Below are 15,689 nucleotides of genomic sequence, written 5' to 3'. Positions count from 1 at the left end.
TTGGGATGTTTTTTTTCTTATTTTTTTTCTTTATTTAAAAATGTATACAATTATAAACACTAATTTATAATTTATTGGATATCACATTTTGAAATACTTTTAAAATTTGGCAAAAACATTTTGTTTTCATTTTATAATACTTTATCATGGCAAAAGCTTTTGTTTGAAATGAACAGAGAAATAGTCTTTGATTTAAATTTGCCAAAGATCACATTTAGGATTTTCTGCCAAAATATAACAAATGCCATATTACCCCAAACAAGAGCCATTTTAAAAGCATAACAAAGCACAAATGAACAAAGTCTTACCACATTAAATAAACACATGTAAATGCTTGCAGATACAGTAGAAAATAATATGCTTCAATATTCTACTGAACATGTAAATAAAAAAAAAGTTTAAATGACAAGAGGTAGAAAAACAAAATGGCATGTCAATACCGTTGTCATCAATGTCATTTTCTGCATGACCATTAATAACTGGTGTGTGTAGTAGTCCTAATAATAGTAATAATTGCTTATAGTTGACTACTTAACAGAACTATTTGTATTTATAAAATGGTCAGTCACATGACTGATATCAATAGATGCAGAATAAATAAGAAAACCTAATCAAAGGCATTGTTGCCAACTGTAAAACAGTTTGGTCCATATCGTATGTACAGCCATTGGTCCTTGTGTACAAAGTAATTGTAGCTTCATGTTCTAATTATGAATAAGACTACAAATAACTTTCTACAAATTAAACTATTGTTAGAAATAAAGAATTGTTTATTCATATAATTTTAAAATTATTAGCAAAAAAGAAACATAGATTTTAACTTTTTAAAAAAAACTTTTGAACATTTTAAGAATTGATTTAAAAAAAAAAATTAATTTAATATTACTTACATAACTTAAAAAAAAGTTCATTTTATATCATTTAAATAAGTACCAAGTGTTAGTATTTACTAGACTATTTTAACCAATAATCTAAGTAAAAATATTTACACAGGGATAGATTCATTGTTTTTAAATGATGCTGGAAATAACTTGGCTGGAAAATATAAGATCTACATTGTTTGAAATATTATAAAATTTTAACAGGAAATGTTGACAAGAAACCATACACTCTCTGAGTTGGGCCCTAAAATGTGAATGCACTGTTAAATATAAATAATGATGTCAAATTGTGTACAATATGCAAGAAATGGGGAATGATATGCCAGTACGAATATAGTTTGTACAAAGTTTATTAGTATTTCCATTGAGGTAGACCATGAGTTAATATTATATTATCAAAGCATCTCTATGTGACAACCAACAGCTGACAAGAAACACACAAGTACAAATCAGAAATTAACTTCCAGAAGACATAAAATAGACTTTGAATGATACACGAGTACGTCATTGAGCAGACGGTCAACGAGAAACTACATGGGCTAAACAATGTAATGGTTGGATGATAGCTACTAAACAACATTTGAACAAACTAGAGGCTATCCAACTGACCTTAAATAAAACTATGTACAAAGTAACAAAATGTGGCATTTGAAATTAAAAATGTTATCTCTTCAATGCAACAACAATCAAAGCAATATGTTTTAATAGAAAAATATGTCAAAAAGATGTTTCTTTAACAAATGTATAGATATCACAATAAAACTAATCTGTTTAAACAAGAACCATAAAATGGACCCCTCCAATTCCAAATAAAAAAAAAATTATTATTTAACAAAGATTGTATATTTAAGGAGAAAATTTAAAAAATGTTAAAGTTTGCATTAAGAGAAATCTTTAAGTAAAAGTAGTAACATTTCTTATAATAATTATGAAAGAGCTCTGTCCCATTTAAAAAGAACATTTAATCTGGTAAGAGCAATTCCCTCTTCATTGGACAAGTAGTAAGGTAATATGATTGAGTAGCTTTATACTACAGGATATATCATACAACTGACACATGACTTTCAGCAGCGATGGGTGACTAATCCCAACATCAGAAGAAACACATTAGACAAGAATTGATTTTATGTGTTAAGAGTAGCCCTAATTTGTTGGATGCATTATTGTTTTATAAGATAAATTAGTACATAAATATAAATGGTTTATTGAAAGCTTACAGGATTTTTTCTTTCACATGTTTTAAATGTTCCTTCAGAATTGAAAATTACTACATCTTAACCCTAACCTCCCACAGCACGGCAGGGGATAATGGTGAGCAGGGTTTGAATCTGGGACCATTGAGACAACAGTCTAGGCACATACCACATAGCCAGGCAGCCATCCATAAGTCAAGGATACCTTTACATATGTGGTAAATATTATAATTCATCTCGTTTGGTTACCAAACGGTTTATGTCTTTGAAATCCGACTTTGGAAGGGTCCAATTAGGTAGTTACAACACTGACAAAGAGTTTTAAAAGAATCTTGCTTGTCTATCAAACACAACTGTATTGGACGCTGTTTGAAAAAAATGTATTTACAAAATACATAGTTAATGCAATATTACAATATGGTTTTATGGAAATAATACATCAAAGCATTGCAAACAATTGTTGATGCTTACCATGGACTGAGTCACTGTCCCAGCATCAAGAAACTACACAACAATGATGTAGTTATAAAAAAAAACAACAACTGTAATAACTTAGTCATGATTACAGACAAACATAGGATTATCAAACTAATTGCCTAATCTAAGCTAAACTCAGAATGTTGGTTTGTATTATAATTTAAGAACTGCAATAAAGAAATATTTGAGTAAAAGTTGTATGTTGCCATATAATGCCTTGCAACTCTAAAAGTGAAATGTATATGCTTTTTCTCCTTAGAAGTTGCTTACTAATCGTTAGATACCCAATCAATACACTATAAGAAGCATCAGGGAATTTGAGCTACATAAGTGTGAAGTAATGCTAGCCTCCATTTCACCAGGATTTAGTGCCAATAAGTTACAGCTAGGTGCAAAATGTGTTCTCAGCATGCTAAGGCCCAAAAAATTGTCCATGTTCCACTTTGTTAGATATAGGTTATGACATGGTAAAAAAAACCTGTTTGTCAGGGAGTTCCTCTAATAGCACTAAGACCTTTTTTGTTTGCCGGTTGTTATTGTGTGTGTTTTATTTCTATGGTTTATGTAAGAAATAGAAAAATCCCAATTTAAAATAAGTTAACAAGTAATACAACAATAAAAACAAGAAACAAAGTGAACAAATTGAAAAAGAAAGTTTGAATGTCAACTATGATACAAGCTCAATAAGCCATTGAACACTGCTGGTTCCAGCAAACTTATTGAGATCAATTTTATTTCAAGGTTTGCACAAACATCCAAGTAATAACAATTACACGAATGGTTTAATTGTTAAGTATTTCTACTCATGCATATTTTATTTGTGATCCAAACTTTTCACTAAATTTTTTTAATACAATGTAGTTAACTTTATGATTCCGCCTGTCTATAGACCTATATCCTTCACTGTCTGATTTTGAATGATCAATCTAGCGATTATGCTACTAAATCATTGATCACTATTACCACGTTGCTCTAAACAACAGCACAGAGGCTATGGTCTTAACTCTTGTTTCTTCCAGCTTTTGCCAATAGGAAAATTTCTTCATTGCTAAACTATTAATCTAACAATTTAAAAATTAAATTTCTTTAACAAATATTTGTGGAAGTAGGATGAACAAGGATATAGTCACCCCCTACCCCCCCCGCTTAAAAATTTAGGCTACATTATGTAACGAAAAGCTGTTCACATGGGGAAGGCATCAACATTTCTACATCTCAAAAATCAGCTCTCAGGATCAATCCCCATGGCGTGAGTTAATGAAGGTTGTAATTTTTTGATTTGAATCAAAGGAAATAGCCATATGGCAAAAGAAAGCAGTGGCTAATCAAGTTTACTTTGATCCAAATTAAGGAATACCAATAGCCAACTGTAAGTGTCATCTCAAAGCAAAGATTGAATTCGACAGCCATTTAGGAGATGTAAAATTTGCGATAGTGCTCCTCTTCAAAGATTTGGAAAATGAGAATGTGTTCATCTTCTGAAAGTAGAAAATGAGATTGTGCTCATCTTCTGAAATTAGAAAATGAGATTATGTTAATGTGATTGGGCTCCTATTTGAGGAACTCGGAATTAGAAAAATGAGATTATGCTCATGTTTAGAGAACTAGAGAATGAGATTGCGTTTATCTTTGCCTGCGAAGGAGAAGCTTCAGTATATGGACTTGATTTTTTTTAAAGGACTGGACACAAAAACTATAAGCTTAATTACATCCATCTAGTAAATACACATGTTGTATCAAGTATAAATATTTGTATACATTAGTTACACAATATATTATATTGCACAGATTGCTGGTATCGCTAACAGATTCATATTATTAACAAGCTAATTTCTCTTACATTCAGATTTAATCTTAAATACATGTACAATAGTTCAATCAAATCAACTTATCATTTGTTTTATATACTTAAGAATCTTAATAGGCTACTGCTAATACAGCCCAGGTTTGTTTGCAAACATGTACAGTTTTGAAACTAACCCCACCCTTTCCCTCTTTCCATATTAAAGAGAGTTACTTAATGAGTGTGGCATGTAGATAAATAAAATATTGATCTATAAACATATATAACTTTGTGATGTGGCCAAATGTGGAAATGCCAAATTGTCCTTGCATTTTTTAAAGAAACTTTTAAAAATGGATCCTTTTGTTTTCCACGATGTTTTCTTTGGGAACAATCCATTGTTTTCAAAGTTGCAGTTGCCAGTTAGCACAGAGCCTGGATGAGATATATGCAAAGAAAAGCTTAAATCTAGATGTCGTCGCTTAAATTTCTTCCTTTTAATCGTACTTTCTAAAATTATGTCACACAAACACCAAAAAATGTTTCATTGTTATGGAAGGATGGCTACTCCATTCAATACTGAGGTTAATATTTCATCAAACTGTTACAAATGAACTAAATGTGATATTTTTTGTCTAATTTTCTTGTAACCACTGATGTCTAGAGCATTGAACTTATCAAACTTGATGTCAATGCGACTAAAAACAAACCATGACAGAAGAAATAAAAAAGTGTAAACATAATGTCATGTATATTTAGATAACACTGAATGAGAATTAGACAATTGTAGTTTACAAAAGCTCAAACTACGACCTTTCTAGTGACCTACTTTGAACTTCAGTTGTGCAGTAATTTAGTCAAATTGTACATGTACTATTGCAACACTATTTCCTGGTTATTACACCCCGCATCAAGACCCAGTGTCAGATAGTCTAGCTAGGCTAGTTATAGTCTGGCAATGGCTAGTTACTACCGTACACAAATACTGAACTACCAAACATTATGCCATTGAAGTGTGGAACCTGCCACACGCTGTCATTTGAGACTTTGTTGCAGCAACAAAACACGGGGGCCCATTTTGTTTTTGTCCAATAAAATAACAAACGGAAATAAATTAGTGGAGAAACAAAAAATGTTCCTGGCAATATGAAAGATTGATGTGCCTATTTGGAATTAGTTGAACGATCCCCCTTACAGCCGCACTTTGTGACTAAAAAGTTGGGTATGTGTGACCGAACTAAAGTTTGGTCTTGTGTGAAATGTAACAGAATCAACTCTTCAGTTTGTACCGGCTCACACGTGTTCGCGGATGGAGATAAAGATCTAGTCCATTTCTCATTGTACCAACTTCGACTTTGATGGTGAGGATGTCTTGGCAGTGGATGGCCCGGAGAATAGCGATGACGATGGTAGAGATGGCGCAAAATGCGATGGTACCCTTTTGCCAATGAGCTCCTAACGTTTAGGTTGATATCTTCTGAGCGTCTGTACTGTGATCGAGTTTTGACTGGAGAGGCTGTTGTGCACTCTCCCGTACAGGTGACAAGATAAAACCCAGTAGGAGAGACTATAGCGTTACTTAAATTCAAATCAGCGAATTGAACAAACGTTTTGATTTGTTTGCAGCAACCGGGGGTTGTAATGCCTGTCTTGTTGACGCCAACGTCTTCACAGGCAGGTTCTGGTTTAGCGTTTCTCTTGTTCCTGCTGATAGCATCGCTACTCTCTACCACGATGAAGGGCTTGTGTACGTCCGCTGTCGCAGCTGAGCTGTGGCTGCAGTTTTTATTCGACCGAGGCTCTCTCTTGTCTTTTTTATTCTTTCGGAGCCTGTGCCGCCTGATGCACTTGGTGGGGATACTGAGCTGGGTCTTCTTGTTGCACTTTTTACATTCTACCCTCAGGTACAGTGTATTGTTGCTGTTTGCTTCCGCCACTTTGCTGATCAGAGACACGGGAAGACCTAGTTTCTCCCACTGACTCCTGTTGATAGATTTTTTCAGCTCTGCCAACTTTTGAATGCGGTTGCCACTGGCAGTGACCAGAAAGATTAGAATTTTAATTTTCTTCCCTTTCTCTCTGCTGTTGGTCTTGACGTTGCCAAGGTTACGTGACGTGGGAAACGTTGAAGGGAATGACTCGGTGCCGCTTTCTTTATTGTCTTTTTTGGAAACATAGAGAAATAAGTTGATCCTCAAGACAGGTTTACCGCCTTTGATAATTTCTGGCCGAAATCGAAAAGTCAGCACATTTTTACCTGAAACTAAAAGAAAAAAAAATGTTGGTAATGTTATCATTTAGACAATATTCTGTTAATAAATGACACAATAATACATTACAGATTTTCATCAATGGCGAAAAAAAAATCTAAGTAGGGTATTAGTAGGGTCCTGGTCTAAGTAGGGCATAAGTAGGGTCTAGGTTATAAGTAGGGTCTAAGTAGGGTCTAGGTTCTAAGTAGGGTCTAGGTTATAAGTAGGGTCTAGGTCATGGGCGTAGCCAGGGGGGGGTTCTTGGGGTTCAAACCCCCCCCGAAATGAAATCCCCCCCCTGGGGGGGGGAGTCGGAATTTAGTGACTTATTTTTTGCTTTAATTTTGTTTATTTTAGGTGAGATTTTAATACTAAACCATCACTTGCCCTAGCACAACCAAAGGGGTTTTGAGTTTAAAACCCCCTACCAGGGGGGTTCGAGTTTAAAAACCCCTACCAGGGGGGTTCGAGTTTAAAACGCCTACCAGAGCGGTTCGAGTTTAAAAACCACTACTAGGGGTTTTGAGTTTAAAACCCCCTACCAGGGGTTTTGAGTTTTAAACCCCCTACCTGGGGTTTTTGCAGTTAACTCCCCCTCTTCTATAAAACAAAACAAAAAAAAATGCAAACGAAAATCCCCTAATTCCAAGAGCACAGTTAAGGAAGATTTTGATTTTAAAACCCCGTCTAAAATTTACAATAAACCCCTTCTTTAATATAAAAAAAAAACTAATTACGCACTCAAAATGTTATGAGCGTAGCTAAATGGGTTTTGACTCAGTTTTGAGTTTAAACTCCACTTCGGTGGGGTTTGAAGGTAAAAAATACCTCTTTTTAATAATAAAAAAAAGCAAATTATACACTAAAAATGTTATGAGTGTAGTCTATGGGGTTTTGAGTTTAAACTCCCCTCCTGTGGAGTTTGAAGCTAAAAAGTACCTCTTCAATTTAAATAAAAGAAAATTACTCACTCTAAAATCTATGAGCGTAGTCAAAGGGGTTTTGAGTTTAAACCCCCATTCAGAGGGGTTTGGTGCTAAAAATACATCTTCAATATAAAAAAAAAGCAAATTACACACTAAAATTATTTGAGCGTAGCCAAGCCAATCGGGGGTTTTGAGTTTCTTCTACAGATGGCTTTTTTTTTTAAAGTTTAAAACCCCCTCCAGATGGTTTTGAGTCTAAGATCCCCCTACAGAGCATTTTGAGGTGGAAAACCCCCAACAGAAGATTTTGAAGATAAAACTTCTCTTTTCGATATAAAATCTAAAGCAAACTACAGTTACTTAATTCCAAGAGCGTATTCAAGAGAGGTTACACATTTTTACCATTGGCAGGGCTCCATAAATAAATAATAAACTGCAGTGAATAGTCATCTACTGAAATCGAAAAACACTAAATATAGCTCAACAAAGAATGGCTAAGACAGATTTCAGGAGTCAGTTATAGAGATCGGATCTAAATCAAGGAAATCCTATGCCGAACGGGGAGTCGACCCCTTAGTAAGATTGTTTGAGAACGACGCATGAGGTTTGCGGGACATGTTCTCCGACAAAATGAATTACGCATAAGAAGAGTTGCAATAATATCCTAGTACAACTTGACGCCACTCATTCATGGAGGTCCTCATGGTAGGTGGGAAGAGGCTTCAGACATTACCAGTGACAGATTTTTATGGAAACTGCTTGACGTCAAATGCTCCGAACGGCGTGGGAGGGTCTAAGTCAGTAAGAATAGCACATTAGGTTTTTGAAATGAAACTTTTTAATAGCATTAAAATGGACTGTAGATACCTCAGAATATGCATTTTGTTGCCTTTCAATACCAGAAATAGTGCTTGGCGGCGGGGCTTCGCCTCGCGCTGGGGAGCTCCTGGCGCTCCCCAAGACCCCCTTGCTAGTAATGGCGGGGAGTCCACAATTTTATGGAAACAGCTTGATGGCAAATGCGCCGAACGACGAGCGAGGGTCTAAGTCAGTAAGAATAGCACATTAGGTTTTTGAAATAGAACTTTTTAATAGCAGGAAAATGCACTGTATATACCTCAGAATATGCATTTTGTTGGTTTTCAATATCAGAAATAGTGCTTGGCGGCGGGGCTTCGCCCCGCGCTGGGGAGCTCCTGGCGCTCCCCCAGACGCTCCCCCAGACGCTCCCCCAGATCCCTTTGCTAGTAATGTCGGGCAATCTACAATTTTTTCACTAACTCATGGAAGAACCTTTTCTAGGGCACAATAAACGTCTTCCGAAAGAATGAAGGGTCAGAATGTGATTATGTACACACACACACATAAATACATATAATTTTTTTCCCGGGGGGGGGGGGGTCGGGGGGGGGGGGGGAAATTCACTCCCCAAAACCCCCCCCGAAAAAAAATCCTGGCTACGCCCATGGTCTAGGTTATAGGTAGGGTCTAAGTAGGTTATAAGTAGGGTCTATGACAGTCTAGGTTATAAGTAGGGTGTACGTAGGGTCTAAGCAGGGGCGGACTGGGTGTCAAAATCGGCCCGGGCATTTCTATAAAATTCGGCCCACAAATTCTCTATCATGTGATGGGCATCCATTTCTAGGTGTATCGGTCCTTAAAAATCATTATTAAGTTTGATAATGTATCGATATTCATGCATACAGTGAACTCTATATCTTTATAAGCAATATAGCGTCTTTTTAAATCGGCAATTATGTAGACCCTAAAAAGATGAAGCCTACTAGTAGCACTGTCTACATTTTATTTTCGGAAAATGTGTTCGATTAAAATAGTATTACACTGTAATTCCTATGAAAGACTTTTTTAAACACGACGCTCAGAGGTCCTTTTATAATAATAATAATATAAGAAGAATATTATAAAACCTTTAACAACTTGATATGTGCCATAGTGACTTCGATCAGGCCATTTCGGTGGACCTACCGGCCCATTTGGGTACCGGCCCACCGGGCATTTGCCCAAATGCCCATATAGCCAGTCCGCCCCTGGGTCTAAGTAGGGTATAAGTAGGGTCTAGGCCCTAGGGTATACGTAGGGTATAAGTAGGGTCTAAGTAGGGTCCATGGTCTATACAGAATAAATAAAATATTGATAACATATACTTTTTATGGATTATAAAATCTTGTGTTCACTTTTTTTTGCACTACAGAGTCAAATTTTCGAAACTCTTCCCTTTGTGGCTCAATTTTGTTTGTATATAGTTGGCAACATTCAAGTTGAATTCAGCACCCTTGACATTGTTTAGTTGATCGTGAAAATCCCCAATAAATACGAACTTATTGTAAAGGTGCGATGTTAATGGGTTTTGATCACAGACGTAGGCTACATTAGCTACATATATGTCTGTGGTTAGGATATTTATTAAGATGATCATCTAGAACCAAACTATGTGAGAATAGCAAAGGATGAAGCGATAGTTTTAGGCAAGTGATTGACGATTGTTAGTAAGTCATAGAGACGAATCTGGTGCGAAAGAGACAAGACATTTTGTCTCATTGAGAATAAATAGTTGTAGTAGGCCTAAATGTACCGACTTGTCAATTGTTTTGTGTTTATTTAACAAAGAAATAGCTGCACGGAGTTGATGTAGAAGACATTGCATTGGTATCCCTAGACCAAAATCATTAGGACACTAATGCAAATGTTAGAAACATATAGGCCTACGCATTAGCAAGGCCTATAACGTTTTGTTCTGTCTCGATAGACAATGGATGCGCCCTGTGTTTCCTCTTAGTTGCACATTCTTGAGCTCTAGATAAATGGATCATGTGTTGTCATGTGTCATGTTCCATCTCTCAACCTTGCTGTTTGATCCTAAGAAATTGTCACGTAATTATAACGCTTAGCTTCATAAACAATAAAAAAACAACAACATGTTTACATTTCGAGAAACAGCAGCAATTTTCCAATATTACTAAAAATAACCTTTCCTATCTGTTGGAGAAGATAGTTAAGCGAGATCAGTCAATAGGTTGAAAGCTTTATGTTAAGTCTACTTGTGTGAATCTATTCTCGAAAATAAGCTATATTGTGTGTAAACCGTGTGCGTTCTATCTTTTCATTGTTTCTACTTGAATTGTTTTATTTTGTAACGAGGAATTCTGTTATTTCATCTGAACATATTCTCCGGCTTACAAAGGATGTCAATTTAAATTTTGAAAGTACCAAGACGCATTGTAATAAAACTGCTCTGAAATACGTTGGGCATAAGCTCAGTCGCTAGAGTTGTCAACATTCTCATCAGTGTCGATATCCCTAACGCCCTAAGGGCTCCAATACTAATTTTAAAAACTTAAATACATAAATAAATAGAGACAATAATTGTGTTAAGTTTGCCATACAATTAGTTTCTTTTCAGGGTCATTGTATAATGATGATGATGATGATGATAATACCGGTATACATTTGATGAGTACTTTAATAATTGGGCCAAATGTAAAAGTTTGTTATTTGTTTATGCTGAAAATGAAAGTTAAAAAGCATTGTCGGAAACCAAGAATATTCTGATAGGTTTTGAGATCGTCCTGTGGAAAATATTTTCTATGTCTCGGAATGAATGTTCTTGTAGACCCAAAGCAGTGCAATACATAATTTAGTACTATTGCACTGACATACAAAAGTACATGTACAAAACATATCTAAAAGATTAAAAAAAAAAAAAAAACGCCAGTAAGATTTAATAATAGTTTCCATTTCTTGAGATGCTCACATGCAAACTTTGACATTTGACTTCCGATCGGATGACTGCTGTCTTGATTTCTTTTATTTTTTTTTTCTTCTTGCATTTAGTTGTTGGGCCTAACAGCTGTGCCATATTGTCTTTTGTGGAACAAAGACAATAGACGGTAATAGGTTTGTTTCTAAACACAATTGTACCAGCGCACCTTATAGACATGACGTCAAAGCCACAGGTTTGTAGATCTGTAGCTCATTCACACTGGCATATATACATCGCACACCTTTAGATAATGTGGTCTATATTAAAGGCAAGCAGTTAGACCTTTACAAAACCACAAGTTCATTTCAATTAAAATTAATTAATAAGCTGACTCTATGATCTACAATGTAATTAACAAATGATGCTCTTCACAAATTTGATGTAAAACTTTGCAAATTTTTGAAGTTCTTAAATTTGTAGAACTTAACGTAACCACAAAGTTTAAGACAAATGAAAACTTACAAGTGTACTGGGTTGCAGAGGTGTAGCTAGGAATTCGCCATCATTTGGGGGAGCGGAGGGCTTGACCTCTCTGGGGGCCCCTGCATTTCACATAATATTTAATATTTAATGTAAAAAACACTCATTAGGGGGCCCCCTCAAGTTGGGGCCCGGGGGGATTTTCAATTTCTCCCCCCCCCCACCCCCACCCTAGCTACGCCACTGCTGTGTCGGTCCAGTTTATTTATATTTTCAGAATGACTTTAGCTACACATCGGAACATACATCTAGATCTATATATTTTTTTTAAAATATATTTTAAAATGTACGTTTTTTTAGGCCGGGTCTTGTCGCCCCTAGAAAAATTTGGCTCGGAAAAGTAAATTTCAAGTTAACAGCCCGTCTGGCGTCTGCTTAGTTCGCTAGTATAGGTGTAGAGGTCACGTGGTGTTATTCACTTAAAGAACGTATCATTTCTGTAAGGTTTGTATCTTCGGGATAATGCAAAGTCACAGACACTAATTATCAGAGACTCTACTTGTCATTTTTTTAAAACACAAAATCTGTATAGGGACCTCAAATTATCAATGACAAAAAATTAAATAGATATTTAATCAAGTAGTCGTAATTCATGTATTGGTTGTATATGGTAAATATACTAAGCTAACAGGAGATAAGCCTTGCAAGAATGGAAAATCTGGCAGCGATTGAAAGATGCTCTCCCCCCAAAGCGCGACAGAAAACCGAGAAGGTATTGAATGCATTCAGTTAAATTTTGAGTCAATATAAATTAATTACATGATTTATTTAAAATAATTAATGCATTGCACTCTCTCTCTCTCTCTCTGTCTGTATATATATATATATATTTAACCTATTTTGTGGGGTTTCGTATAACGCATTTTTCATACTAAAGCATATGATTTATGCGCACAGCAAACAGGAGTCAGGATTCGAACTCAGTCCCCTAAGAAGACGGGCAGTTTATGCTACTCAACAAAACACTGCATTTTTAAGAAAAGAATGAGAAATAATTCATGCATGTGATTAAATCTCTTTTTCATCTTTGAGTTCATATATGTGATTAAATCTCTTTTTCTTCTTTGAGTTCATATATGTGATTTTATCTCTTGAACTATTTTTTGAGTTCATGTATGTGATTGTATCTCTTGAACTATTTTTTGAGTTCATGTATGTGATTGTATTTCTTGAACTATTTTTTGAGTTCATGTATGTGATTTTACCTCTTGAACTATTCTTTGAGTTTATGTATGTGATTGTATCTCTTGAACTATTTTTTGAGTTCATGTATGTGATTGTATCTCTTGAACAATTTTTTCAGTTCATGTATGTGATTGTATCTCTTGAACTATTTTTTTAGTTCATGTATGTGATTGTATCTCTTGAACTATTCTTTGAGTTCATGTATGTGATTGTATCTCTTTAACTATTCTTTGAGTTTATGTATGTGATTGTATCTCTTGAACTATATTTTAGTTCATGTATGTGATTGTATCTCTTGAACTATTCTTTGAGTTCATGTATGTGATTGTATCTCTTGAACTATTTTTTTATTTCATGTATGTGATTGTATCTCTTGAACTATTCTTTGAGTTCATGTATGTGATTGTATCTCTTGAACTATTTGTTTAGTTCATGTATGTGATTGTATCTCTTGAACTATTTTTTTAGTTCATGTATGTGATTGTATCTCTTGAACTATTCTTTGAGTTCATGTCTGTGATTCACAATGACTGTATCCCTTTTCCTTTTGAACACTCCTTGTGTTTGTAATAGAAATCTAATTACTGGGCCGGCCTTTCTAGGAGCTCCTGGAAATCTCATGAAATTATTAAAATATTATGTCCTGAAAAATAGACAAAATTGTCATTTTGGGTGTCATTCAATATGGATAACGCCAATCCTACTCGCGGTTAAAAAACGACAATGTCAGCGTTCATTTAATAAAAATAATAAGGCGAATTTTAACCAAAACAAGAAGTTCCAATACTTAATTTAATGTAATAGTCACTGGCAAATAAATATAGATCTAAATCATCTCGACCTCTTAAAAAAATCAAAAGCGTTATTTTGCTAGTTGATAGTAGAGCTAAAAGGCAGATGTGAATGTTTATCGGCTTTTTGTTAGTAAACCATCTCTATTGTAGATGGCTCGTAAATTTAATTTGACCGTGATTTTGTACTTAGAAAAGTATGAAATAAATGCAGAGACGTACTTATTTTCAAACAAAACTCTTAATTTCCACATATTATACTAATCCCTGTGCTGAACCGGCCCTGTGTACTGTTTGTGTATTAGCACTTCTGTTGCTATGGTACACATTGTGAATGATTAGAAATTAAAATTATTTTTGGTTTGCTTTGTGTTTATTGACAAGTTTTATGCATTTATCATTTGGCAATTAGCCTTCGTGATTTTTAAATTTACATATTACATAAATTAATAAAAAAAAAGGAGAAATAATATGAACATCAAAATAAAAAAAAAATGTTTATTGCTATTACGCTTTGACCTTGTCAACTGTCGATGAAAATTCTCTGTTCTCATTCTTAGCAGACAACAAAGAGTTGTCTCCCTTGACAAGAAATACACGCGCAGCGTTATCAGTGAGGAACCCAAACTTTCAAACATGATCAGATTTGACCGCCAGTTTCCTATTATCATTTCCTGGACAGTCTTAGTTATTGGCCTTTATCGTCTCAGAAGTAGATCGTTTATTGAACAAAATTAAATCAATATCTAAATAAAGTTAACAAAAAAAAAAAAAAAAAAAGGGGTTTTATCTTAAAGAGTAGAAGTAAAAAAAAACAAACGGTTAAGCAATCCGTACACGAATAAAATGTATTTTTTAAAAATAAATGTTTTATATTTATGGCAGGAAACATTATGAATAGCTAGCATTTCTGGTGCATCCGGTGTGCAGAATAAAGGGAGTTGTGATGAGCTCTACTGCTATAGTTTTAAAAACGTTATAGGATACTATTTGCGCACTTTAAAGAACTTCTACACTCTTCCGTTTGTGGCTGAATTTTTTGGTTTGTTTAGCTGACAACATTGGGCTGAATTTAGCGTCCTTGACATAATGACATTGTTAAGTTGATCGCGAAAAATCCCCAATCTAATCTGAGGAAGAAAGTCTAAATAGAAGTAAATTATTGACACAGAATTGTAAGCATATCTTTTAAAACAACAACAAAATCTAATGAAATACTCAAAAGGACATAAAGGCACATTCCTCGTTCCATATGGAATTAGAGCATGGAATAGGTGCCCTGTGCCAGCCAGGAAAACAAATGACTTGGCAGAATTTAAGTCATTGATTAACATGCATGACTAGATGCATGACGCGTAGGACGTAATCATCTTCTTTTTTGAAGTAACGTCTGTATTTTATAAGATACGATAAGATTAAAAAAGCAGTTCGTATCTGCAACGCCATTGCACTCTATTAGTGTCTGTTTATAACGTAAATTGTTTGCAGAACTGACCCACAGGGGCCGTCTAGGAGTTTGTTTATTTGTTTAATAATAAGGTGCAATAGACCAAATGATTTTCAAATAATTTAGAATGTATTGTATGTGTAGGTGTGCGTATATGTGTGTGAAGGGCCGGCCTTAGATAATTGAAGGCCCTATGCGAAGTGAATTTGTTGGCCCCAAATGAAATAGAAAAATAAAACCTAAACAACGAAAAAAAAAACCTAGTGTATTCCAACAATAACACTGGGCACAAGTCTCGCTATTTCTTCTCTTCAAAAATTGTTTTGAGACCTGAGCGAGGCCCCCCCCCAATCGGAGGCCCTAGCCGGCAGCCTAATTTGCCTATGCCTAAGGCCGGCCCTGGTGTGTGTGATTAAATGGCTTCTGACCTATTCAACATGACAGATGTAGCGGTAATAAAGTATTACAAGCCTGGGAAATTCCCAAGCAAAAA

The 15,689-nt window shown here is 35.0% G+C and overlaps 1 protein-coding gene across 3 annotated transcripts in view; it reads right to left on the bottom strand.

Moving 5' to 3' along the window:
• Positions 1–4: 4 nt before the first annotated feature.
• LOC106067470 (uncharacterized) overlaps positions 5–15,689 on the bottom strand; it is an 81,639-nt gene continuing 65,954 nt past the window's right edge. For 2 of the 3 annotated variants that reach the window (XM_056022350.1, XM_056022360.1), the window contains exon 3: positions 5–6,597. In XM_056022350.1, coding sequence (XP_055878325.1) covers positions 5,498–6,597 — 1,100 coding nt within the window. In that variant the 3' untranslated portion in view covers positions 5–5,497. The remainder of the gene's footprint in view (positions 6,598–15,689) is intronic. The other variant, XR_008776792.1, reaches the window with a different exon arrangement.

The sequence above is a fragment of the Biomphalaria glabrata genome, chromosome 1, assembly GCF_947242115.1.
Source record: "Biomphalaria glabrata chromosome 1, xgBioGlab47.1, whole genome shotgun sequence".
NCBI lineage: Eukaryota > Metazoa > Mollusca > Gastropoda > Planorbidae > Biomphalaria > Biomphalaria glabrata.
The sequence above is the reverse complement of the archived record's forward strand: the minus strand, read 5'-3'. Positions and strand labels throughout refer to the sequence as shown.